This window comes from Nothobranchius furzeri, chromosome 11 (assembly GCF_043380555.1).
Source record: "Nothobranchius furzeri strain GRZ-AD chromosome 11, NfurGRZ-RIMD1, whole genome shotgun sequence".
NCBI classification, from domain to species: Eukaryota; Metazoa; Chordata; class Actinopteri; order Cyprinodontiformes; family Nothobranchiidae; genus Nothobranchius; species Nothobranchius furzeri.
The window spans coordinates 58,538,295-58,563,047 of record NC_091751.1 but is presented as its reverse complement, the minus strand read 5'-3'; the positions used below and the strand labels follow the sequence as shown (position 1 = coordinate 58,563,047).

Below are 24,753 nucleotides of genomic sequence, written 5' to 3'. Positions count from 1 at the left end.
TCATACCACTTGGCCACTGATGTGGTGATGTACTTATCCCTACAGATGTCAGTCAACGGGTCAGTCCACCATACACCATAGAAGAAGAAGCAGATACATCCTTTTTCTAAATAAATGACTTAAGTGCCTGCCATAGATCAAGTATAAACCATTCAAATTTGATGCCAAAGTTGTTTCAAACAAGCGCCGTTCCTGAGCCGACGACATCTTTGTTGTTTTTCTCCATCCCTTCTCTGATGTTAAGCCAGTCCAGTAAATGAAGCACTGTGACTGGTAAGACACAAGACTGTTTGGGCCAATGGTAGACCTGCTGAGGCTAGATCACCTGCAGAGCTAATCTTTTGCTACTGCTAGCATTGGTCTAGATTCCCAGGCTAACAATCACGTAGAGATGCACCTGCTCAGTCAAACCTGATGTAGGATTGCTAAATGAAGTTGTTAAATAAAAATCGCAGCTTTACATTAACAACCTATTATTCAGCTGTATTTCTGTTGGTCCTCCAGTGTCTTAATCTTTCTCTCCACACATTCCCCCTTGTTCTTCATTTCTGTCCTCAGGCTTCGTCCCTGTTCTTCTGTCTTCGGCTGCAGTCGGTGTTCTGGCTCGTCTCCCAACTTCGATCTGCTGTGTTCTGTTTTCTCTGTCTTTCCCACATTTGCCTTTGCCTCCAGTTTCTTTCAGCTGCTGATCTCCAGTCCTTTTCCAGCCTTTTCGTACATGGAAGGAAGATGTGCAACCCCTTCTTGTCTTGCAACATATCCTCCACCTTACATAGCAACTCCCACACCTGCTCCTTCTTCCTTGCTTCCATCTGACTCAAGCACAACCAAGTCTTCAGACATGAACATCCTCTGTTGACAAAGCTCTGAGCTGCTCGATTTTCTTCTCATGAGGACCACATACCTCACATGACCCCGAGCCTTTTCACTCACAAGTGTTCTTGTCCACCTGGGACAGCCAGTAGGGTCTTTAGTTGGTGGAACAAAACGCCATGAGTCTGGACGCCTGATTCCTGTAATATCTGAGAATATAGATTTAATTGTTCTCAGGTATGCTGCTTTCAGATTCATCCATTATAGAAGTCATGAAGGGTGGAGGAATAATGATTGTGAGGGGAAGGAGTGACTCATACCTGCCTACTATACCTTTATGACTCACTCCTCTCTAGAGAATTACTTTAAAGTTTATGAGCATCACAAAGGCATTTATTTTCTTTGCTGCTTTGTCAAATTTATTATTTTTGTACAAATGACTTCTGTGGATCTTATTGCCCCCGGCATCCTGCTATTATTATCTTTAACCACCAAATTGGAGCCACTCCGTTCCACTGTTTAGCTTATTTTCCCGTAGAAGATTTGCTGACAAAAACTTTATTTGTATATAAACACAGTGTTCTAAATTCCTGCCTGTAGGCATTTGAAAGATTTTTCCAATATTATGGGTTAAAAGTGCACACATCCACATTTCTGGATGCATTCAGCCTCACTGTGACTACATATTTTGCTGCAAGTAAAAGTAACATTTCTGCATGATTATGGTAGCGCTTCTGCTGGAAACCTTCAGAGTTTTTATGATTAGTGTCAGCAGCTTGTTTTGGTGTTTTTCTCAGACTTTTTCCTTGTTTACTACATGATTTAGCAGCTTTTTACAGGCAGTTCTATTTTACACAGAAACTGGAGTGAAGGATGGTGTGTCAGACAGATTTGTTGCATCAGAGCAAAATGGAGCCAACAGTGTTCCCAGGCAGCAGGGAGCTCTGCAGTGGAGGCTGCTGCAGTGACTTGTAAAAGACGTTTTTGTATGCAAAAGTTTATTAAAGAGTTTTAAAGGCAAAATATTCAGATTCTTGCAGAAATACGAATGTAAATTCTTTTGAATGGCAGTGTTTTAGTAACACACTATATTGGTGAATACATCAATGAAAGGCTGCTTTCAGAGCATTTTTGCTTAATAATTATTATTAACTATTAGTCCTTTATTCTGTGTCCTTTGGCGAAACTCCTGGTTGTTCTTGATTGCAGCCCGGTGCCTTGTGTGTCTTGATATGTGAGTGAGAATCCGTAGAAGGCACTTTGTCAAACGAAAAAGCATAATGAGTGCTTGTGGACCGTTTTCTTTCCCTCCATCATTCTCTCCGTATTAAAACACACATGTTGAGCCCATCGGAAATATTAATCTATACTTTTATAGTAGGACTGTCTAAACAATGGACCTCATAGACAAGCTCACTTTGAGTCTGAACTAATCAACAAATGACTGTGTGTGTGTGTGTGTGCATGCGTGTGCGCACGTGTGTGCGTGCGTGTGCGCAAGTGTGTGTGTGTGCAGCTCTTTGTGAAATGTTCCACCCGCTTTAATAGAATTGCAGCATGTAAATATTTTATGAGCTGTTTTATGTGACATTATTCCTGAAAAGATCAGCTCAGAGTTTTATGAGCAGCGTTTGTTGTCTTGTTTCAGCCTGCCTCTTCGTCACATTGCCAATTACAGCATCACTCACGCTGAATTTAGGAAACCTTCCAGTCCTCAAGTGTAAACGTGTTGCAGTCGGAGCCTCGCTGTGTTTCAGGTGGAAGATAAACTTGAGCATCACAAGCTGCTGCGTTTTCCTGGAAAAAGTATTTATTTCCTTCTGTTGGTTTTATCATTTACTGAGTAAGCTGCTACTCCTACACACAACCTGACCTGACATGTAAAGCCTGTGAAGGATCAGCAGGTTTTTTTAAATCTGTCTGGTTGGTGGCTGAGGCTCATGCATGCATGCACGTGAGTCTGTTCTTGCTTTTATAGTGTTAGCTCGCGCGTGTGTGTGTGTGTGTGTGTATGTGTGTGTGTGTGTGTGTGTGTGTGTGTGTGTGTAAGTGCGTGAGATCTTTCTAACAATCTGAGGATTTCAGTAGCATTCTTCATCAGCCTCCTCCTCTGCCTTTTAGTGTTTTCTGCTCTGATCGTTGCTCCGTCGTCTTTGTTCTATCTAAAACACACACACACACACACGCACGCAGGCACGCACGCACGCACGCACACACACACACACACTGACCCTTCATGGCTGTTTATCTAATTAGCTTACCTCTTCTAATGAGGCCACCCTTCTCCTTTAAATAGTGTTTACGCAGCATTTTAACACACACTTTGCATACATTAAGGCACCAAAGTTAGGCTCCTTCTCTTTCTAAATGTTGATGTTAAATTTTTGGTTCTCATGTTAGTTTTGTTTCCTTTTTTAATTCCTTAATATCGACCATCTTTAATTATTGACATGTATTTTTTCTCTCCATTTCCTTAAAGAATATACACTATTGAAGCCAGTTTACCAAACAGAAAATTAGTTATGACCAAATGTTAAATAATAAATCTTTGTTATCGTTTTTACCCTTATTATAAATGAAAGAAAGTACTACCGTCTTCTTTCAGTACATTTACTGTTTTTATTATTAAATCCCTTGTGGCGCACCACATTTGTTTATTTCGATTTGAGTGATTGTAACAGCGGTAGACTACACAGAATTTCAGCATATTAGCACCCATTCACCAAAGTAAATCGGGTTCTATGCAGCGCCGGCTACGTCCGTACCCCCATCTCCGTTTGGTGACGTGGATGCAACACCATGGGAAACCCAGCAACACTTGTGTGTTAGTTGAGGAGACACAGCAGGAGGCAGGTGGTCTCACATGTTTCTCATCATCATTTTGAGTCGTTGGAGTCGAGGAGTTCATGGCGGGTCACGAAACACAAGAAACATTTTGGATATCACAGAAATCTCTTCTCTGTTTGTCTTGCTGTTCTGACTTATTCTGATCCTTTGTCAGTGTGTCCTCATTCTTATTAACATTAGTAATGTAAACTACCTGATTTTTATACATATTATACACAAAATAAAAGATTATTTTAGCTTTTCTAAATAGTAACGGCAGATTCCCTCTAATGTTGACATTTGTTGAATTAATTCCTCCTCCTCACGAGTTTGTTTCAGTCAAGGACATCTTTATGCTTTTCTCGTCTATTTATTTCCCGCCCTCTTTTAAGTCCTTCCACCTCTCATCTCGTGACCTTCTTCACATCTTTTCCGTGCCTCGTCTCCCTTGCTGTTTTCCCCTCTTCTTCACCCCATCCTCCTCCCTGCATTTTCCCACCTCTCTTTCACATCTTTCTTCCTTTCCTTCTCTTATCTTTTTGCCTCTCACCCCAGAGGAGACAGTGAAGAGGGGATTTACAGTAATTCAGCGCAGCAAAGAGAGAACAAGGCTTTAAAAAGAAGAACAAGTGTGACTTGTGTCACCACCAGCTCATCTCGGTGCTAGCCGGCTCTGCCCACAGTTCCCATCTCTCCATGTGACACTAATGGGACCAGTAAGATATTAGTCATATCAAGAAGCACCGCCATTAGTTTTGGACCCCAAAAATGAGAGATGGAGTTTGCACATCTGAGAAGCTCTTCACCACAGACCCCTTCATAAGTATAGGATGGGTTTTATTTAAAGCCATCAGACCTCCCACCCTGTGGCTGCATCCATTTTTAGTGCAAAAGGATTTTCTGACAAATCCTCCACAGACTGCAGCAACAGTACTGCTTTAGCATCGGGCTCTTGGTCGTTCAGCAGCCTTAAAAGTGTGATTTAGCACACGCAAAAAAATTCAGAGATGTGTTGGTTCTGTGTGATGCTGACTTCCCTCTGTGGCTGTGAAGGACGTTGGTGTTGGGCTTCTGTGTTTGAAAAAGGAGGACACTGCTCAAAGAGTAAAGATACACCATCGGCTAATCCGTGCCCCGGCTCAGCTGAGAGTCTTCCCTTTTTAATGAAATGTGATTTTGTGCAACTTTTCCCAGTGTTGCATGAGGAGAAGCTTCTGTGCCTTTTTTGTGTTACCAGGGATGCGTTTCAAACGGAGGACGGGAGGTTTTTAAATGCCAATTTCAGTTATCTTTGCTTTACTGCGTTGATGCAGACATGCTATTAAAAAATACCCACACAAACGTGGAATAAGGCCCTATTGACTGTTTTTCCCAAGTATTTTTTGGTTATTCAGCTGCTCCACCTGTGATTCTAGTGATGGAGACATTCTGTTAGACATCAATTTTTTGGCCATTTTCCATCACAGCGTTGCTATGAATGGAGGTTTGTTGCCTCTGGTTTTGCCTTCTGTGATGTTTTGTCACTGAACCAACAGATTTTGTATGTTCTGGTGAAAGCAGAGCTCGGTCGGCGTAAATTTTGAAGGGACAGAAATAAGAGTACGGCTAAAACATCATCCTCATCCTCCATCCTGCTTTCATCTGTTTACTCACCTGCTGCCTACATCACACCACATTTGTTTGCACTTGCATTGGGGGGGGGGCATGAAAACCAATTTTTACATTGGCATCATAATTGAGGTTTAGCACACAGTACATGTCTTTGTCAGATTTGGGGTTAGGGTTAGATAGGGTCAAGATCACCTGTATGTACTTTGTGCTTGTTTGCATCACAACACCTGACTTTTCAGGATCTTTCTCAATTTGTGAGATGTGCCTGAGTGTATGTTTGATTTCCTGTAATATTGAGTTTGCATTTGACTGCTCTGCTTGCCAAAGACATTTGTGGATTTCCTTTTGTGCAAATGTTTATTCTTTTTCATGTCTCGCAACAGGAAAACACCTACGCTGGTCAATAGTGTGACACTGGATTAGCAAAGACGGTGGAAAAACGCAGGTGCAAAGTAGAACGTGAGGTCAGGCTATACAGCTGCTGCTGGTTGTTTGAATGTTTAACCGAATTCTCCATGTGCAGAAATATTCTCTTAACTTTCTTGTCTTAAAAACCTTGCAAAGGCCTCCCCCTTTTATTTCTATATAATATTGACTTTAATTAAAGGATTAAAGGATTACAAAATCCCCTAAATTCTTCCTGCTCCCGGGCTTAGAAAACACTTTCATAGCTAACAGGATAATAACTACATAGTCATCAAGATGAACACAGACCTGTTTTTCTGTCTCTTGACATTTCCAGATTATGAACTTTAAACGTGGTGACCAGTTTTTTTTCCTGTGCACCAAATAAGATCAAACACCGGAGCTTCACAGAGTGTAAAGATAGAAGAAGGATAAAGTGTTGAGTTGGGGAAAAAGAGCAGAGAGGAAAGATGGCAGAGGGTCTTCTTCTCTGCTGACGGGGGGAAAGGTAGAGGTGAAATGTTACCGATGCGATAAGCCAGTGACTAAAAGACGGAGGGAGATAAAAAAAAGGCTCACGTTTCCATGAGATGTCAGGTCCCTGTGTGACATCACTTCCACGTTCTTTAGTCAATGTAAACTAAGGTAACACAGCTCAGCTAAGTGAGAATATTTTTTATTTTGTTAATTAAGTCTCACTGAATTAATCTCACATTAGTGAGACTTATTTGCTTTTAAGAAAATCATTACCTTCCTTATTTATTTTGATCTAAAAATCATAATAATAAAAACATTAAATTAAATTGATTAAGTCAGTAGCAGAAACTGGATCTGTAATGGTTTTCTCTAGAGGCATACTGACAGTCAGTGCTGTAATCTAGCTGGTTTTGTTACAAAGGTCCTGCACGGTGTTTTGAGAGTAGTACTCCAAATGTAGTCACATGGTTCTGAGCATCATTTACCATAGGCTCTGTGTCAGACTGACAGCACCCATAAGTGTGTCGCTCACATTTCTGTCTCACGCAGAGATGACTGTAAGACATTAATGTCGAAACTTCTCCCTTTACTCACGATTCTCCAGCAATCGTTCCAAGGTTTGGCATTGGGACTCTACTGCGTGTCGACACAACTGTGAGTTGAGATGCTGCATTTTACTAGACTTTTAAGTTCACCCATTTTTTCAACACATTAACAGTAGTCTCGGTATAAATGACTGCCTTGTGAGTTTCTTGGGTGAACTTGGCTTTTAAAGGGAGACTAGGCAGTTTTTGTCTGCTTTTAGCTCCCCCTAGAGCCCGTTTAGTAGAACCAAAAGCAAAACCTATCTTGCTGCACGCTCGTCTTTTTAACACCTTAGTCTGAAAGCTAAAGTGTCTCCGTAGCGTTCATTAGTGTCACTAAATTAAACAAATCAGCTGTGTTCATGATCTAAAACATGTAAAACATTCTGGAAGCTGACTGCAGCGCCAGGTATGTCAACTCAGATGAATCTGACAACACTCTGAAGTTGCAAGTGCCATATTCTTGCTACAGAGGGCGGTGGAGGGCTGGGTGACATTTCATTAACCCTGTAAAGGGTCGTTTTAGCACATACTGGCTCAAGAATATTATCAAAAATATGAAAAAGTAGTAGTATCTCTTTAACAAAACTTAAGAAATGGTAGTTATGGGTGAATATTAGTAGCATAGCTGAAGCTATGTTCATAATCCCCTGCAGATCAGATTCCTTTGAGTCCTTTGTGTTGTATAAATACGACATTGCCTCTGATTTCACATGGATACTGTTGCATATTTTGCATTATTGGATAAGTGACTTTGTAGCAGTACCAACAAACAAACAGATGGGATTGTTTTTTTCAATATTTGCATACAGTGTAATAGATGCTGCTGGTGTAACAGATATGAGTTAGAAACCCTATGATGTTTTCTTATTTCATGTTTTATTTCAGGCCATTTTCCCAACTTTAATCAAAAAAATACATAATAATACAAGTTTTTCTTTCTGCCTCCCACTTTACCTGCAATCCAAACCTAGCATCACTATTGTTTTCTACTAATCAGAGCAATGCGATGCAGTCAGGGATGCAGCACAAAGGTTTATGTTTTTAGGATTTCAAACATTCAACAGCTGTTGCAGTAGGAAATTCCCAAACACACTCTTTCTGGAGATGTTGTTTATATGTGTCCCAAAACTGCTTTACTCTTCTTTGAACTGATTCTGATTCTTCTCACACAAACTTAAAGGGGCATTATGGAAGTTTGACAGCCAAAACATGTATAGAAATAATAAATTTCTTCTTCATACATTCTCCTGCAATGCCCTGGTCCTGTACAATGAGCCCTGGCATTTTTACTGTGATTGCCTGTTTTTCTGTAAAATCACAGAAAAAGAGAGATGCTCGGGTCGAGCAGGCTGCTTCATGCGCGTTCACGCTCAGGCGTAGCCCGTAGCATTTGCTATCCGTAGCTTTAGCAGCAGAGAGTGAGGCAGTGCCACTTTGTCGCTGTTCCTAACGCCTAGTGATGAACCTAGCTACATTTCTGAGGACCCTTAGCTACTTTCGTCTAGATATTTCCTGCAAATTAGCAACAAAATAGCCATTTTTGCTCCGAACCGTTCTTTGAACGTTGTTTCAGCTATCATTAAGAATATAAATGATACAGATAAAATGACGTCATTGGTCATTTAGCTCACCTAGTAAAACGTCGGACTCTCGTGCAGAAGACCCGGGTTCGATTCTGGATGTTAATATAGTTTAGTTAGAGTTTCTTTTTTACATTAATGGTATATTTTTTTACAGTAAGATGCCCAAACTTTTATTTGAGACTCGCCGAACGGCATTGAATTCACAGATAAAAAAGATGTGGGTTCAACTTTCATTTTGGAACAATTTTTCAAGCAAGGGAAGGGAATGATCTGAGCATGCAGGAGGACTGACCCATCTTAAACCTTTGTTGGCTGTGCTGAAGAGAAAGGTACAGAACCAAATTATTTAATTAATTAGCTGCGCGTTCACCTGTCCTCTGTCCTCCAGGCCACACCCACACCCACCCACACACACACACACACACACACACACACACGGGACTGTCTCAGCTGTTATTTTCGTTAAGGAGTGTGCACGTACAGCATGCGCGCCTCGTGTACCAGCCTACTATTGAAGCTGCTGATACTCTTTTGGCCTGAGGGGGCAATCGCAAGCATAAAAATCCAAAACTCCGTGAAGTCCCTTTAAAACGGCACTTATCATTTTACACAGACAATAAATCCTGCTCTCCACCACTGTGCTCTGCATCTCATTACAGACGTTGTGTCACATTGCGTTCCCTTATTACTCCTTGTTGCCAGCGCAGATCATAGACCGCAGTTCGCTTTCTTTGTGTGTGTGTGTGTGCGCACACGTGCAGCTCTTTTTTTGGGGGGGGGGGGGACTTTTATCACTACCTGGAATCCCCTTGCTGGTTCTCACAGAATTTAGAGCATTTTTCCACCTTTTAAAAATAGATCACTCACAGTAGGATTTAGATATTTAGGAAACTGATGGCCAAGAAACTAACATGAGTTAGCAGCTAAATTAGTTGTTTTGTAAAATAATACATTTAAAGGAACTAAATTATAAAAGGGTTTAACAAGTGTAGTGAGAATAGTTTGTAAGAGCATCTCCAGCCTGATCACACCACAGGTAATATGAAAAACCTTTTTAGCCACACTTTATATGTACTGCATCAAATGTGTAATGATGCAGATATAAATGATCTAGTTCTGATTATCCACAGTGAATCGCCTTATTAGCTTTTCTTACTCCAGGACATACTCATAGGGAACATGAGGGAACATGACTCATTAGCAAATAAAATTCAGTGGTCATTTTCGGAGTGCTTATAGATGTTATTAGGCCCAGCTAATTAGTGCATTATAATGCTATTATACACATCTGCAGGCCTTTGATGATTAATGGTTTTTCAGCTTGCTCTATATAGATCTAAACTACCAACTAGAAGGAGATTAATATTGTGAACAAACACCTGGTTATTACTTTACCCTGAACTGAAGCTTGGACTTTGATGCATGAGACTATATAAATGAACAACACAGGTGTTTATATGTGTTACACATGATGTTACCCTAACCCAATCCCCAAAATTGATAAAAAAAAAAGATGAAAACAACCTTTTTTTTGAAGGTGTGGTTCACATAAAAACCATTTTATACTGATTATTTCTGATTATAATCAGTCACTCTGAGTTTTTCATGCAGGCTGAACATGAAAATAGTCTCCTACACCTATCTCAGGGTATGCGCGGGTCCTTAAAAAGTCTTAAAAAGTCTTAAATTTGCTTTTCCAAATTTAAGGCCTTAAAAATCCTTAAAAATGACAAATAATCCTTAAATACAGTTTCCAAAGGTCTTAAATTACCAAAGATCCAATTAACAAGACTCTTTTATTTCTAAAATTGTTTTGTGAATTTCTAGTTTTTGTTCAGCATTTTTTGTGTATGACATTTGCATAAGTGGAACCGTACACATTCAGTTGGTTGTGAAAAGGGGCTATTTTTAGATGAGCACATTAGCTGGTTAAGCTAGTGGGAGCTTGCGCCATGGGGAAGTGCAAGTTTAATGGTATCTAGATGGTTAATCCCACGTTCACAACGTGGTTAGCACCAGTTCCAGGCAATAGCTGGAAATTATAGCTTAAATTTAATTGAAAAATAAAAGCTTAAATTTGGTCCAAGTGGCCTTAAAAAGGTCTTAAAAAGTCTTAAATTTGGCTCCCTTAAACCTGCAGATACCCTGCTATCTGCTGCATTAGCTTCTGATAGAAAAAAGACGGTGAAACGATGGGATTTAAAAAGGCTGACAGCGTGACATCACACCGTCACTTAACATTCATGGACTCACCCATCTTGACTCGTGACGGGGAAGGTTGTTGTTGGTTTAGCGTCCAGGAACCGGGGGTGGGGGGTGGTAATCTTTACAGTAATTGTACAAAAAATATGTATAAAACTACAACCTGGAGGCTGTTTTATGCAATGTCAGGAACGCAGAACTATCAAGTACACAGGTGGCAGGAACGGCCACTCACACGTTAGCAAGTATCAGCAGATAAGCCTGTGGACGGTTCTAGTGGGAAACGGGCTTCAACGCTTGGTCCTAGTGCTCAACTAGTGTCTATTTAATATTGTTAATATTGTTTTTGGATGGTAAAGGTGCAGGGGACAAAAATTGACTTTGGAAAAAAACTACGTCCATGGGTGTAAAACAAACTGCATGTCAAAAGACCTTTCAGCAGTTAAACATGGTGGTGGTTGTGTGATGGTCTGGGCTGCTTTAGATGACTTGCTGCAATTGATGAAACCATGGATTCTGCTCCTTACCAAACAATCCTGAAGGAGAATTTCTGACCTCTGACCTTGAACAGATTGCTGGTGGAAAAGCTCCAATATTGAAATGACTTTGCTGCCATCATTTCCAGCTATCAGTTTCTGCCAAGGGTGTTGACACCTGATATTAGGTTAACAAAGGCCCAGGGTGGTTGTTACATGGTGAAGTGTAGTGAGGACAAAAGAGACATGCTGACTTGGTTGATGAACAAGGAAAACCAGTTTAATTTCCTCTGGTCAAAAAAAAAAAAAAAAAAAAAAAATCAGAAAATCCAGCAGTCTTCAAAATGGCCACCCATCCATCTCCCTTCCAGTCTCAGTCACTTTCAGAGAGATTTCATGCCACAACCAGCAGTCCACCTATATACCCTCTGACCCCCCCTCCAATTCAGGTCGCCCAATCACCTCAGCCTTTCACCGAAGAAAAGAAAATGTTAACATTCATACAACCTTCAGCTATTTTCAATAATTAGATAGTCTACATGTAAATCACGTCAAATTTACAAATAATTCATTCTATGCTTTTCTTTAAAAGTTCTCCACTCAGGCATTTTACTATAAAAAGGCAGCATTAGAGGCGGGCTTCCTCTTTAGCTGGTTCAAGATGGCTGCCACAGAGGACACCTCCTGAGGGAAACAAACAAATTCATGTTTAACACAGATTACATTACGGTCCTGCATGAATACTCTCTAGTTAAAGAACACATATTGCTTCTCAACAGTGGTTTGGACAGCTTACATTTTTATAAATAAAATCATCATGTTGTATTTACTCATCTATGCCTGAAATAGAAATTTTTTGACTGATCAAAAAAATTTGTTTGACGAGAATTAAAATTAGAAGAAATGTAAGGTGGCAAATAGGTTTTCACAGCACTGTATACAAGTACCTCAGGCTTAGTGCATAATCAGAGTTATTGCTTTTAATTGTGTAAAAACATTGAATAGCTGTTTTAGTTCAATGAAACTCAAAAATTAACAGATTCTTGAGAATTTACTTTTTTTTTTTGTCAAAGTTTTTATAATAACAAGGTCAAATGAATCCGCCTCCAGTGAATGGTGCATCTGAGAGAAACCTGTGCTGTTTCGACTCATTTAGCAGAAATTCAAATAATTTTTTGAGATGTTGTGATTCCAAACAGACAAATTCTTTATTTTGGAAGCTGGAAAGTAAGTACAATTTATGATGTTTACAATGTTTACATTTCCTCTTGGATTGTCTCGTGTTCTCAGTGAGTTTTCTCTGATGGAAACGCAAAATAAAAGGCAAACAGTGGTTACCCCAATAGCAGCCTCACTGCTCTTTGCTAAAAATGCCTCGGCATAACTGAAACTGCACTAAAGAGCCTGCAAGCTCACTCAGATTAATTGGATTTATGGTAAAACTGCTTCCCTTGAAAAGTGCTTCAGACACACACACACACAAACACACACACACACAAACACACACACACACACACACACACACACACACACACACACACACACACACACACACACACACAATTAACTCCCTGTGATTAAAAAAAATAGTGGTAGCGACAGTAGCCTCAAATAGAAGTTCTATCGTTCACTCCTCTGTGGTTTATTAAGTCTCCTGTACTCACACAAGCTCTTTCAGTGGTAAATTAGCTCGAGAAAATGAGCTTTTTCTTGTCAGGAGAAGCAATAAGTCACTTGTGCATGAACCAAAATGAGCTTTGCTGCAGTTATGTGTCAGATGACATAAACATTCCTCCCTGATATTCACCTTTCCTGTCAGTTTCCACCCTTTTTATGGGAGAGTTTGATATTTCAGTAAGTAAATATCCTTAGACAGAGCTGAATATGGACATCATTGTGTTCTATTGATATAAAAGAAGGCACTATTATTATAGTGTAAACACTTTCTATGTCTGATCAGCGGCCAGCAAGCCACTAAAGCCAGCTTACCACCTCTGTTGATCTCAGTTCTATTTACAGGCTGCTTTATTCTCCAGCAGCTCTCAGGGTGTAAATACTTTAAAGTCCAATATCCAAAGCACAGCACACTGCTGTTTGAACAGTTATTGTGTTTGTGTTGATATAACTGGACCCAATTGATTAGTCAGACTAATCCAGAATAATTCAGACAGGAGACAACTTTAAAATAAACGTGCCATTGTCACATTTTGCTGTGTTTGTTTGTTTGTTTGTAATAAATAAAGAAACGAGTAAAGTGACAGATTGCAGTCTGTTAGATGCCAGCATTTCTGATTTTCTGAAAATAATGCAGTCAAATATTTTCATTATCTGGACTTTTGGATCCACAAAACAAGCAGTTTGAAGGCATTTAACTAACCAAACAAACTCATAATGGAGAAAAATATGTGAAAACATTTTCTAATGAAAAATTTAAAAGCCAAGTTCACTGAGAAACGATTTTTTAACTTGTTTGTTTTGAATCATGATCGGCCATGTGAGTTTCACATGCAGGCTAATTGTGAAAATGATCTCTACCCTTATTTCCTGGGTTTGCCTTTGATGGAAAATAGACAACGAGTTGCTAAGATTAGAAACATTAGCACATCATAATGTCAAACTATCATTCATAGACTCACCCGTCTTGGCTTGAGACAGAGAAGGCTGTTGTTGATTTTATATCCAGGAGAGAGCAGAGTGCATCATGGTTAGTAGAAGCTAACTGTTAGCATTAGCAACTCCATAACATGGCAGAACTCATTCAGGGTTGCGTTCGTTATGGAAATAAAACCTAAACGTTGAAAAGCAAACAGAGTCAGTGGTAGAGTTGCTGTTAGCCAATCAGAGGAAAGATGACTGAATATCAGAAAAAATACTCTAAATCCTGCTGTCTGCGAGCCTGGCAAGCCAGACTATATATTAGCATAATATAAATATATTATTTTGTCTGGCAACGCTCCATTGACAGCTCTCGGTTGTGGGGCGGGTTCTACCGTTGTCTCGATTGCCGCATGCTACTGGAAAATGAACAATGTGACATACTCGCCACAATGGATGCCGGTAAAGGAGGCGGTCTGCTGTTGAAGAAGGTGAAAATACATCCTTTTTTTTTCTAAAAAAAAATACTTAAATACATCTATCTGCTCCTGATTCTAATAAAGCCCAAGTCCAAATAGTCCAAGATTGATGTCAAAGCCGTTTCAAGCTGTCGCCATCTTGTTCCACTCTGTTGCACCATCCCGCCCACCAGACAAATAGAGGGCCCTGATTGGCCCACAAAGCCGATAAAGCGCTGTGATTGGTCCATAAAGCAGATATAGTGCTGTGATTGGCCCACCATTGTGGACCAATCACAGCGCTCTATAGGATTGAAGCCCCTAGAGTTGTGATTAGTCAGCCAGAATGCTGCTGGGACTGCAGAGGTTCCAATGAAGCGTTCCTAGACCAAACTTTGCAAAGCAAGAATTTGGTCTAGTTCACTAGGCTAGACGTCTGCTGCTCTCTCCTACTCTCGCTAACCTCTAGCTCCTGAAACAGGAACGCCAGCGCCTTATTTCCACAGTGATCGACTCACAAGGCATTCATTTATACTAGAGACCACTGCAGATGTGTTCAAATCAAGTGAACTTGCTCTTTAAATAGCTTTTTTGTTTATTTAATTATTTGGGTGGGGTGGGGTTATTGTGTCACATGATGTTGCCATAGTATCATTTTTCATTCTGTGATTAGTGAACGGTGTGAAGATCAACCCTGTTGCTGCTTCTATGTAACACTCTACAAGTCAGGACCTGTGAGCATTAATGGGACTCTGCAAGGACACAGCAATGATGATTAGATGTGTGTGTGCGTGTGCGTGTGCGTGTGTGTGTGTGTGTGTGTGTGTGTGTGTGTGTGTGTGTGTGTGGTCATCTCTCCTTCATCCTGTGGGTTTAACCTTGAACACACACAGTCAGAGTGATGTAGCTTCAGGTGGTAGAGGATATCCTGAATTACAACAGGTGATGCTTCTGTGTACCTGTTCTTTATGACCAGCAGGGGGTGAGACACACACACACACACACACACACACACACACACACACACACACACACACACACACACACACACACGCACGCACGCGCACACACACACACACTTTCTGTGACGTGATCCCTCCAAGTCCTTTGAAGGGATTCTTGGAATGGCTACTTTGGTTGAGCCAGTCCACATAACAGCCCCATGTTAACAGGTTTAAAAGCTGGTAAAAATGAACTGCTTTGTTTTCCCTTTATGACATTTGTAAAGAAGCCAATTATATAGGAACCATGTGTGGAATTAGTTAGGACTTAAAGTTCTGGATAATTAAGGGTGTGAGCTCTGTGGCACCGACACAGAAAGTCACCTCAGGCTAGCGTGATGGCTCGTAAACGACAACATGACATGTCCTGTATTAATGACTCGGTATGATTACCTGAATCCAGATTATTTTTAATTTCAGTTAGTTTAACTTCCGTTTGTACCTAAAGTCAGGATGACCTCCTAAACATGTCATGTCCTCCTCTGTCCTCAGCTGAGCCTCTGCCTCTGATGGACCTGTGTCGACGTGCAGCCCGCCTGGCGCTGGGGCGGGACCGGCTTCAGGATATCGAGAGTCTTCCTCTGCCCCAGTCCCTCAAAAATTACCTCCAATACCAGTAACTGGCACCACCGGAGCAGACGGGGGCGCAGATCAGGCCACCAGCTGGACGGGGACAGAGGGGATGACTGAAGAATGTCCACACTGGAGCACCACAGCTTCTGCTATATTTCAAGCTGCTTTTTCATTTTAGAAATAAATTTTTGATGACCATGTCACATCAGTGTCTCATCCAGACCAAGCCCACCTGTCTGATGGCACAGTGGGGTTAACAGTGAGCACATCAGCGGTTAGCAACCACCGCCACCTAGTGGTGAGAGTAACTATAGCAGCACAGAGCAAGCACACCAATCACATCCAAGGAGGCCTTTTCTGACACACAGTCAGCGATCATATCATTCCTGCTGCTGCCTGCTCATCATCTACACTGACACAGGTGGGCAGACTGAAGAGTCTAAAGGTCATGCTCAGAGTTTGTTTTAATCAAACGGACCTCAAGGCCCAACAATGCTGAGGAGCTGGAGACGGGTTGGTTCAGGGTTACTAAACCTTTCAGGAAAGTCAAGTCCCGTTTTTCCGTTTAGTCTGCTTCTGAATGAGTAGATATGAATCCTTTAGGTCAAGGTCTCTTTTAACAAAGCTAAAACGTTTTAATTGTTTTAGTGCTGCCTGGGTTTAATATGTGCAGTCAGCCTTACTTAAAATGAATTCAACAAGGTTTGAAGGATTATTGTTTTTATTTTAAACAAACTAAAAAATACGTTATTGCATTTTGAACTGGTTTTAAAAGTCAAACCGCTTTAATTCACTTTATATTTGAAGGACAAAAATTACTGGCTTAAGAGCAAGAAAAAAAACCAACAACATGATAATCAGCTCCATCAGAACAATGTGGGTGTAGCTTGGTTAAATGTTTCCGACAATAATAAGCAACAGCCCACAAACTGTTGGCAGCTTTAGCAGTAGTCAGGATCATATGGCTAAAAACGCATCAGTAGATTTGTCTGTAATAGATCCGAAACGTGGATCTTTACATGGATCTGATGAAGCAGAAAAAACAAAACATGTTTAAAGTGAATTTTTGTTCAAATTGTCATTAAATCTTCATAATTAGAAACGTGAGAGGGGCTTTAAACCAGGACCAGAGGGAATCAGCCTGCTCATGGGAATCATTCCTCACACAGAACACTAACTCATCTCTGAGGATGTCGAATCACAACCAAAGCCTTTCCTTCCACACTGCATAGTGTGTGTGTGTGTGTGTGTGTGAGTGAGTGAGTGAGTGCTAAAGGCCATTACTCCTCTATGTAAGCAGTGTTCGTATGCTAATATTTGTAGCAGCCTGCTGTAGCTGATGGTAGCAAATGGTGCAGGTGTGTGTTTCTGCTTTACACACACAACTGTCTTAATTCTGATTTAAGTATCAGGACCACATAGAAGATCCGACCTTACCGGGTCTACGAGGACGACTGTAGCATGCCAGGTGTGTTGTCGGATCAGGATAGGACACAAATGACCAACACCCAACCACACGTGTGTGTGTGTGTGTGTGTGTGTGTGTGTGTGTGTGCGCTCTTTGGCAGTTAACCTGCAGACCAATCATCCTTTACTTTAAAAGGCTTAAGTCACTTTTTTAAAACTTTTGTTTGTAATTCTGTTCATGATCATTATTACTGTTATTATTATTATTGTGAGTGTGTGGTCCGAATTTGACGGCAGGATGATGACAGTGTGTATTTATCACAAGATTGTTGTGTGTTTGTTTTATTACACTGATGGTTACATTCAGGTCAATTTAATAAAAAGATGCTGGTGATGAAGGCAGAAAGAAATCATCTTGTTTCTTTAATGCTGCTTCATTGATTATCATTATTATTATTACTGATGGTGATGGTCATACCTACTGTTTTTATCAGTTAGTATGAGGACAAAGGGACCACTTTACATCGATGGTGCAGCTGAAATGTCAACAGATACGAAACGTGAATAAAAGCCAAGTGAGATGAAATTGGTTTTTGTATTTCTTTGTTTACATCTACGTTCCTTTTGAAAACTGAAGAAGAAACACAACTGAAGTTTTATCGGAGCGCTGTCTGGATGTGCACTACATCAGAGAAGATCAAAGTCCTATTGAGCTGCAGGAAGATTGATAGCTGCTTGTTGATTTTTGTCTCAGGAAGCTTTAATCTGCTCAGTAAATGAAGAAACCTTGGCTGTAAATGTGCCTGAATGTGTTTATGTCCTGGTAATTTAGTAGTTCTGCACTCAGCCTGAACAACACTGATATGGTAATGGATGCAGTCCGGTTTCCAAGCAGCTTCCACAAAAATCATTTAGTCCAATCAGAGCATTCACATGGGCTAGGGTGCAGCGCAGACCTGGATGCGGAGCTCTGGAAACTTTCAGCATAGAGTATTTGTTCTGGATGGCGCAAGCATCAGCTTAGAAACACTTCCACTGCTGTCCTTGATTGTTCTGATGCAAATGTTGCAAGCAGTAATATTCCCATACCGTGTGACCCTAACCCTCCTGCCCCTTATCTTGCTCTCTCTCTGACATATTTCCTTTGCTCTCCATCAGCCTTACACACCTAGTTAGTTTCTCTCACCTTACTTTGGTGGGAAACAACTGTACAGGTGCTTGTCCTAAAATTATCATGACACAGTTGATTTATCTCAGTAATTCTATTCAAAAGGTAAACCTTGCATATTAGATTCACTCAATAAACAAATACTGATATATTTCAAATGTTTATTTCTTTAGTTTTGATGATTATAACTGACAACTGATGAAAATCTCATCTCCACTGTTACGCAGCTGGCCGGCCAGAGGTTGAGCCTGGGGGCCCTGGTGTGCCAAACCGGTAGCACCAACACACCCTACGCCAGTGGGATCTCTTCGTGCTGCATTTAATGTAATCGGACATGCATTGTTCATGTTCGTAATGTTTTAGCTGCAGCTGAGGTACCAAGGCTTTCTTTTAGGGTGGCATTTGCCACTCTATGCCACCCCTGTAGATCTGTCCCCACCTCCTGATGCTTTTGTTGTGAGTAAAGATTCAAGTGAAGAACAAAAATGTATCAATAAACAACAGGAACATTTTGTAAACTCTGAACTTTTATTCAGTCTGTGACTCACGTTGATCAGATAAACCTGAAGTGTGTTGCAGTTTGCCAAAAACACCCTGAAATTAATCCTTTTAAACAACCAGAATCCTGTCAGAGATCAGATTCATGTTGCTGAAATATAACTATAATAATTCTGGCTTAAACACATGTCTTCAAAAAATCTAACCCCCACTTGGAGTGAACAGCTAAGAGTAAAGGGTGCTTCTGAACTGAATATGTGTTCAGGAAATGACTCCAAAGTAACAGATTATGCAGAGAAATCACTACATGTACAACCAAGAAATCCCAACATTATCAGCTTAAAAGCTAAACAAAGTCAATAGCTATTAACTACATTATCCCCTCTCTGAGGTCCGCTTCAGCCTTATTGAGCATGTGGTGCTTATCAGTTAAAGGCACATTGGACCACTAATTATCCGATTGTATTTCTCACTCCTCAGGGGTCCAGCGAGAGCAGAAATGAGTATTCAGCAGAACCCAAAGCAGAGCAGCTCTTCCTCTGCTCAGATGGAGGCGAGTCAGGTCAAACCTGGGTGGGACCGACTGAGAAGGCTTCTGGGGTTTACCCTGGAGTTAAAGTGACGGTGTATTTTCCTGGCGATAAGGGGCAGTAGAAACCTAAATCATTGAAAGTAAGCAGTGTTTTTGTGTTGGAGTGAGACCTTATCAAGGGATGCCCATTAGGGTCAAAAAGCCCTGGGGAGTGCAAACTTCAGCAAAACGACAAGCACATCAGACTCCCTTTCATCACTGGCAACAAGTGAAGAGGTAAATGTGTAAAACAATATTTAAGAATAGCAAAAGTTTTGCAACCGTTTGTTACAGATCAGTAAATGCATTTTGTCCTCATGGGCTCCCGTAGAAGGAAACATGACATTTAATATGGCCCCACCCAGAGACTTAGGTTGTTTACATATCTGGGTGGCTTGGTATTTTTCCGGGCCAACCAAGGCTCATTCTCAGCCCTCTTCTCGAGGGGGTCTGCTCCAGGCCGACCAGGGCCAACACACCCACTGCTGACGGCAAATTCACACATTCCATTAGAGCAAGCCTCTGATTGGTGGGTAGAATCAGCCCACATGGATTTAAGACAAGGATGTGTGGAATCAACCTGGCCAGGCTGGGGCCGACCGGGGCTACCCGGCCCGGGCCGACCCTGTACAGATGGAAATGGCCCATTAGACCCTCTCTCATCTATTGTAGACCTGGTTTTTATGGCTATGTGTTACAAAGCCGCCAATATTTTTTAACAACTGGGCATCATTTAATTCATTTTCAACAACATTTTGACGGATATTTCCAGAAATTAATGGTAAAAACTACACATTGTCACTTTAATGTGTTCACTGCATAGAAAAGAAAAGGGATGGAATTGTCATAATGTCTTTACCTTGATGGTGGTTAGATTTAGAGCAGTTTATTTAACCTTTAACCTTTTGTAAAGTTTTCCTTTATGTGCAGCTGTGTAACCTGCTGATCTCAGAAGTAGTGAGAGGTGACTGAGAGGAAAAGATAGACCTCTGAGAACCCACACGACCTAAAAGGTCAGTGCAGAGATCGGTGCTAGACAAAACCTTTTTTTTTATGATGGCTCATAGATGTCACCAGCTCCCACCAGTTTTCTTTTTTCGACACTGATACATACTTGCATGTCTTTATTAGTACTGGCTGCATAATTATGTCCCCAAAATCACTATTTACCCAACATGATGCACCTTGCAATCAAAATCTTTAATTTGCTTATTTAATTTGTACCACTTTGCAGGAATAGTTTAAACTTCAACTTAAAATTTTACGTGCCGACCAAAGATTCTGCTGTATTAAAATTAGAAACGTTCGATTTTTCTTTTGTCTGGGTTTGCCATACAATATCCTCTCAGCAGAATTAAATTTCCCACCAGCAGGGGGTGGCGTAGCGTACCCAAAGGTCAAGTATTCACATAAAAAATGACCAGAAATTAACTTTTTAGTTTGCAGACACAAACACCTCATCTGTCTGGCCTCCAAACAAGAAAGCACTGCACAAGACCTTGTCACCAGATAACGGAGACATAATAATTCCGAGCTACCTCATGGTGGCTGGAACAAAAGTCATGCAGAAGATGAGACTTGCACTCATTCTGAACAAAGTTCATCATCCTTGAATCATAAATGACTTTTTAAAACGTGATAATTGCTTAAGTGTCATATTATAGTCATCTCTTGCTGAATCCCAAAGTGTTTGAATATTGTGTGCATTAATCAGTGATGTGTTAAAATGAATATTTTTCCTGCAATGATTCATTTCAGATCTTAAACTACACCTGATCAGTATTTGCTGATTTAATAAGTTAATCCATCAGTATACTGATACATCATCAGATTAACATTAAGGTTTTAATCTTCACTTCACATTAAGAGTTAACATCTCTGAGCATCTGAGTGAAGGCGTGATTTCTGAGGTATTTTGGTAAAAGCCCTTTAAATGTGTGAGATTCTGATTTGTCTAAGTTTATAAAAAAAAGGTTATTAAAAGCGAGAACACTTCCTGATCTAGTCAGTCTTCGCCGTTCACTTGATAAGGCCAATCTGGTGAACAAGCATTTTGAGACCATCCTATTTTTTGACCTCAAGGTCAAAGCCTCTCTGCAACACTTGCAAGTGATTTCAGACACAACGGCTCTTTTAAGAGAACAGCCTTAGACGCAACACGGACACTCCAGCTTCCTGCCGTCACCTGAAGATAACCCAAACTAGAAGGGTCGTAATCAGAGCTGCCTACGGGCTTGGGTACAAGAGGCCCACGCCATCGGCAGCGTCCATCTCGACCTCCTGACCCCCTGGAGTGCTTGGGGACCTTCACACAAGGGTAACTATATCCTTGACTCTGTCTGAATTAATATGAAGTGTGCATGTTCACTGAATAAGTCAAAGTAACTAAAGTCTTCTGATTAAACTTTCAAAGACCAATCAGATTGATATTTCATATTTATCTGGAATGTCACATGTTATTGATCCTTTAATACATATGTAGCCAATCCTTAAAGCGACAGTGGTAAAGCTTCACATTTTTAAAATTTAACTATTTCTTGTGCATCTAGAAAATTGACTAACAACATGAGAAGTTTACAAAATAGGAATAAGAAACCAGTAAAACTGTGCTGCACAGTTATTTCTCCTTTCACTCTACCTCTTTTAGTAAATTAATTTACTTCCTTTAGGTATGTTTTGTAAGAATCTTACAGTGAAACAATTCCAAATGGTCTAATGTCTGAATCATGTTAGCAGGATTGAAACACTTCTTCCTCATTCAGGTGGGGATTGTCATGTCTTTATTTTAAAAAGAACAAAGAGGTCCATGTTTACGTTTTGCAAGCCTGCAGGGTTGCCATGTTTGTTCCTGGTAATGCTGCTGCTGCGCTGACATTTATAATTCAATACCAGCCGGCAAAACACAGCAAGTTTTGGAACAATTCTAAGTAGGGCTGCCTGCACAATATATCGCAAATATATCGTTATTGCGATATCAGCATGAGCAATATGCATATGGCAAAGAACAGGTAAATATCGCAAAGAATGGTCAGCTCAGATGTTTGCTAAACATAATGCATTCTGTCAATCAAACGAAAGCATGATGTTTTTTTAACGAATCATTTAGCCAATTGGGTGGGTTCTCATAGGTTAGATGCCCGCCCTCGAGGCGGACGACACCTAATTTTGATGGTTAACAAACACCTGAGTTAGCTTTGTTCTCTTTCTGCTGATTCTGCTTTTCCCGGGGTCCACTGATGACCTTTTCTTGTTCTTTTGCTTTTCTCATTTTTATGATAATTTTGGTCATTTTTTTATTTGTTTGTTTTTGATTATTTTTGTTCCTGAGTTAAGTTTTCATTTATCGCAAGTAATATCGTCATCGCAATATTAATCACTGTTATCGCATATCGCAAGTTTTCCTAATATCGTGCAGCCCTAATTCTAAGCCAGGAACAGAAGCACCCCAGAAGTTATTTCTACCCCTAAGAAGCCACGGCATCCTTTTGTTTTACCCTAATATCTGGTAAAGAAAGCTAGGAGCTAATGTTTAGCTAACAATGCTTACGGTAAATTAAAAACGCAAATCTCAAGCCACTTTTTCAATTACCAACAACTATTATTATTATTATTAGGGTTGTCACGGTATGAAAATTTAACCTCACGGTTATTGTGACCAAAATTATCACGGTTTTCGGTATTATCGCGGTATTTTTTAAACGGTGTTGCATATGTTCAGAAAGCATTGATAGTCCTGTTCTACACAAACTGAAATAGTTCTGAAAAGGTTTAACAGTGTTTATTAAACCTAAAATAACACAAAGCCTTAGCAAAAGTGCAACTTTTCACAAGTAAAGGAACAAATAGCTTATTTTTCTGGAACATGTTACAGTAGTCAGTGCAGGTTTAAATTATACAAATCCAAACATTCAAAACATAAACAATATGTAAACAAATCAAAGAAACACCACTTGTTTTCTCATATACTTGTTTTCTTCATTATCAAAATGAAAATCTAAAACTCCAGTCCACACTTGACTTGAGCACCGTACAAGTCAACCTTAAAAAAATATGTATTTAAAATAAATATCCACTTTAAACAAATTACTAAAATAACTACTACACTATGTAATCAAATCCAAATGTTCAAGTATAAATGGCATTGAATAAGTAAAGAAATCAATGACAAGGAACTAATTGTATATTTCTCTTCATCATCAACAAATAAGATGCTTCATCCAGCAACAGGGTGTCCGTGACACGGTTTAAATGCTGGCAGAGGACGCTGCGGCTGCAGTATATAGTGACTCGTTGCATTCTCCCTCAACCAAAAGTCCTCACGTCATGCATTTAAGCTAAAATGCTAATGTTAACTTACCTTGCACTGGCTGTAGAGACGTGGGTGATCGTCACGCAGATGTGCCATGAGATTTGAAGTGTTGCTGCCTTCTGCAGACACTTGTTTCCTGCACGTTCTGCAAACGGGATAGCCGTCTTCTATTAACTGTTCCTCAGCATTTTTCAGAAATCCCAAATATGCCCATACTTCCGATTTAGTCTTCTTTGAGGGCTGATGGATGTCCTGGGCGCTGCCGTCGCCTCCTTCGGCCATTATTTCAGCTTCAAAGTTTTGGTGCCGTTGCAAACTAAAAAGTGCGTGTGCGCGCAGCGGGAACTTCAGCTGAAGCGACGGTGGCTGGTAAGGGTCATCGCGCCGAAACCGCGGCCACGGTAAACCCACCGAGATAATATAGTTTTTTAAAAACTGGACGGTTATTTTTATTGTCAACTTTTTTACCGGGGTTTACCGCTATACCGGTTACCGTGACAACCCTAATTATTATTATTATTATTATTATTATCATTACAGAGATATCAGTTCATCTACTTATCAGCCTACTGTCTATGATTCATCTAGAATCTTCTGCTGCTGGTCAAATAAACTCATCACTGTTTGTTTTGAAACATTGACTGCAGTACCCAAATTTGCCCACATAATGTCATTCTTACTTCATTATTACATCGTGCACCTTACAGCCTCTGTAATTTATTTGAAGATTTTATCAAAGCTGAAAATGCAAAGTTGCTGTATGTTTTCTCAGAGAAGATTGTGGACTTCTTTAGCTTTGTTGCGAAGAAGACAGAGAGAGCAGTTCCTGTTTTCTGCTCTGACTTTAATAACTATCAACAGTAGTTGTTGGCTCACATCTTTATTTTTATATGACTTTTAATTAATAATGAACTGTAGTGTACATGTTGCTGAAGGAAATGAAACTATTTTGTAATGTTATGTGAACGTTCCTGTGCTATGAGGACACACGGGGGTATATAAGGTCTGTCTGGCCCAGAAACACTTGAACAGATGCAGGGAGTCATGTGGATGATGACTCGCATCTGTCAGCGTATCATGCAATCACATGAAAATGACAAGGAAGTCGGCGCTGACGTGTGATGACCTCACGGGACCTGCAAACCGTTACAACAGCAGATTTTCAGATCCGCACAAAAATCAGGACAAGTTGG

General features: G+C 40.4%; 1 protein-coding gene across 2 annotated transcripts in view; it reads left to right on the top strand.

Moving 5' to 3' along the window:
• spsb4a (splA/ryanodine receptor domain and SOCS box containing 4a) overlaps nucleotides 1-17,600 on the top strand; it is a 98,538-nt gene extending 80,938 nt beyond the window's left edge. For both annotated transcript variants that reach the window (XM_015957244.3, XM_015957245.3), the window contains exon 3: nucleotides 15,527-17,600. In XM_015957244.3, the coding sequence (XP_015812730.1) occupies nucleotides 15,527-15,654 (128 nt within the window). In that variant the 3' untranslated portion in view covers nucleotides 15,655-17,600. The remainder of the gene's footprint in view (nucleotides 1-15,526) is intronic.
• Nucleotides 17,601-24,753: the final 7,153 nt, after the last annotated feature.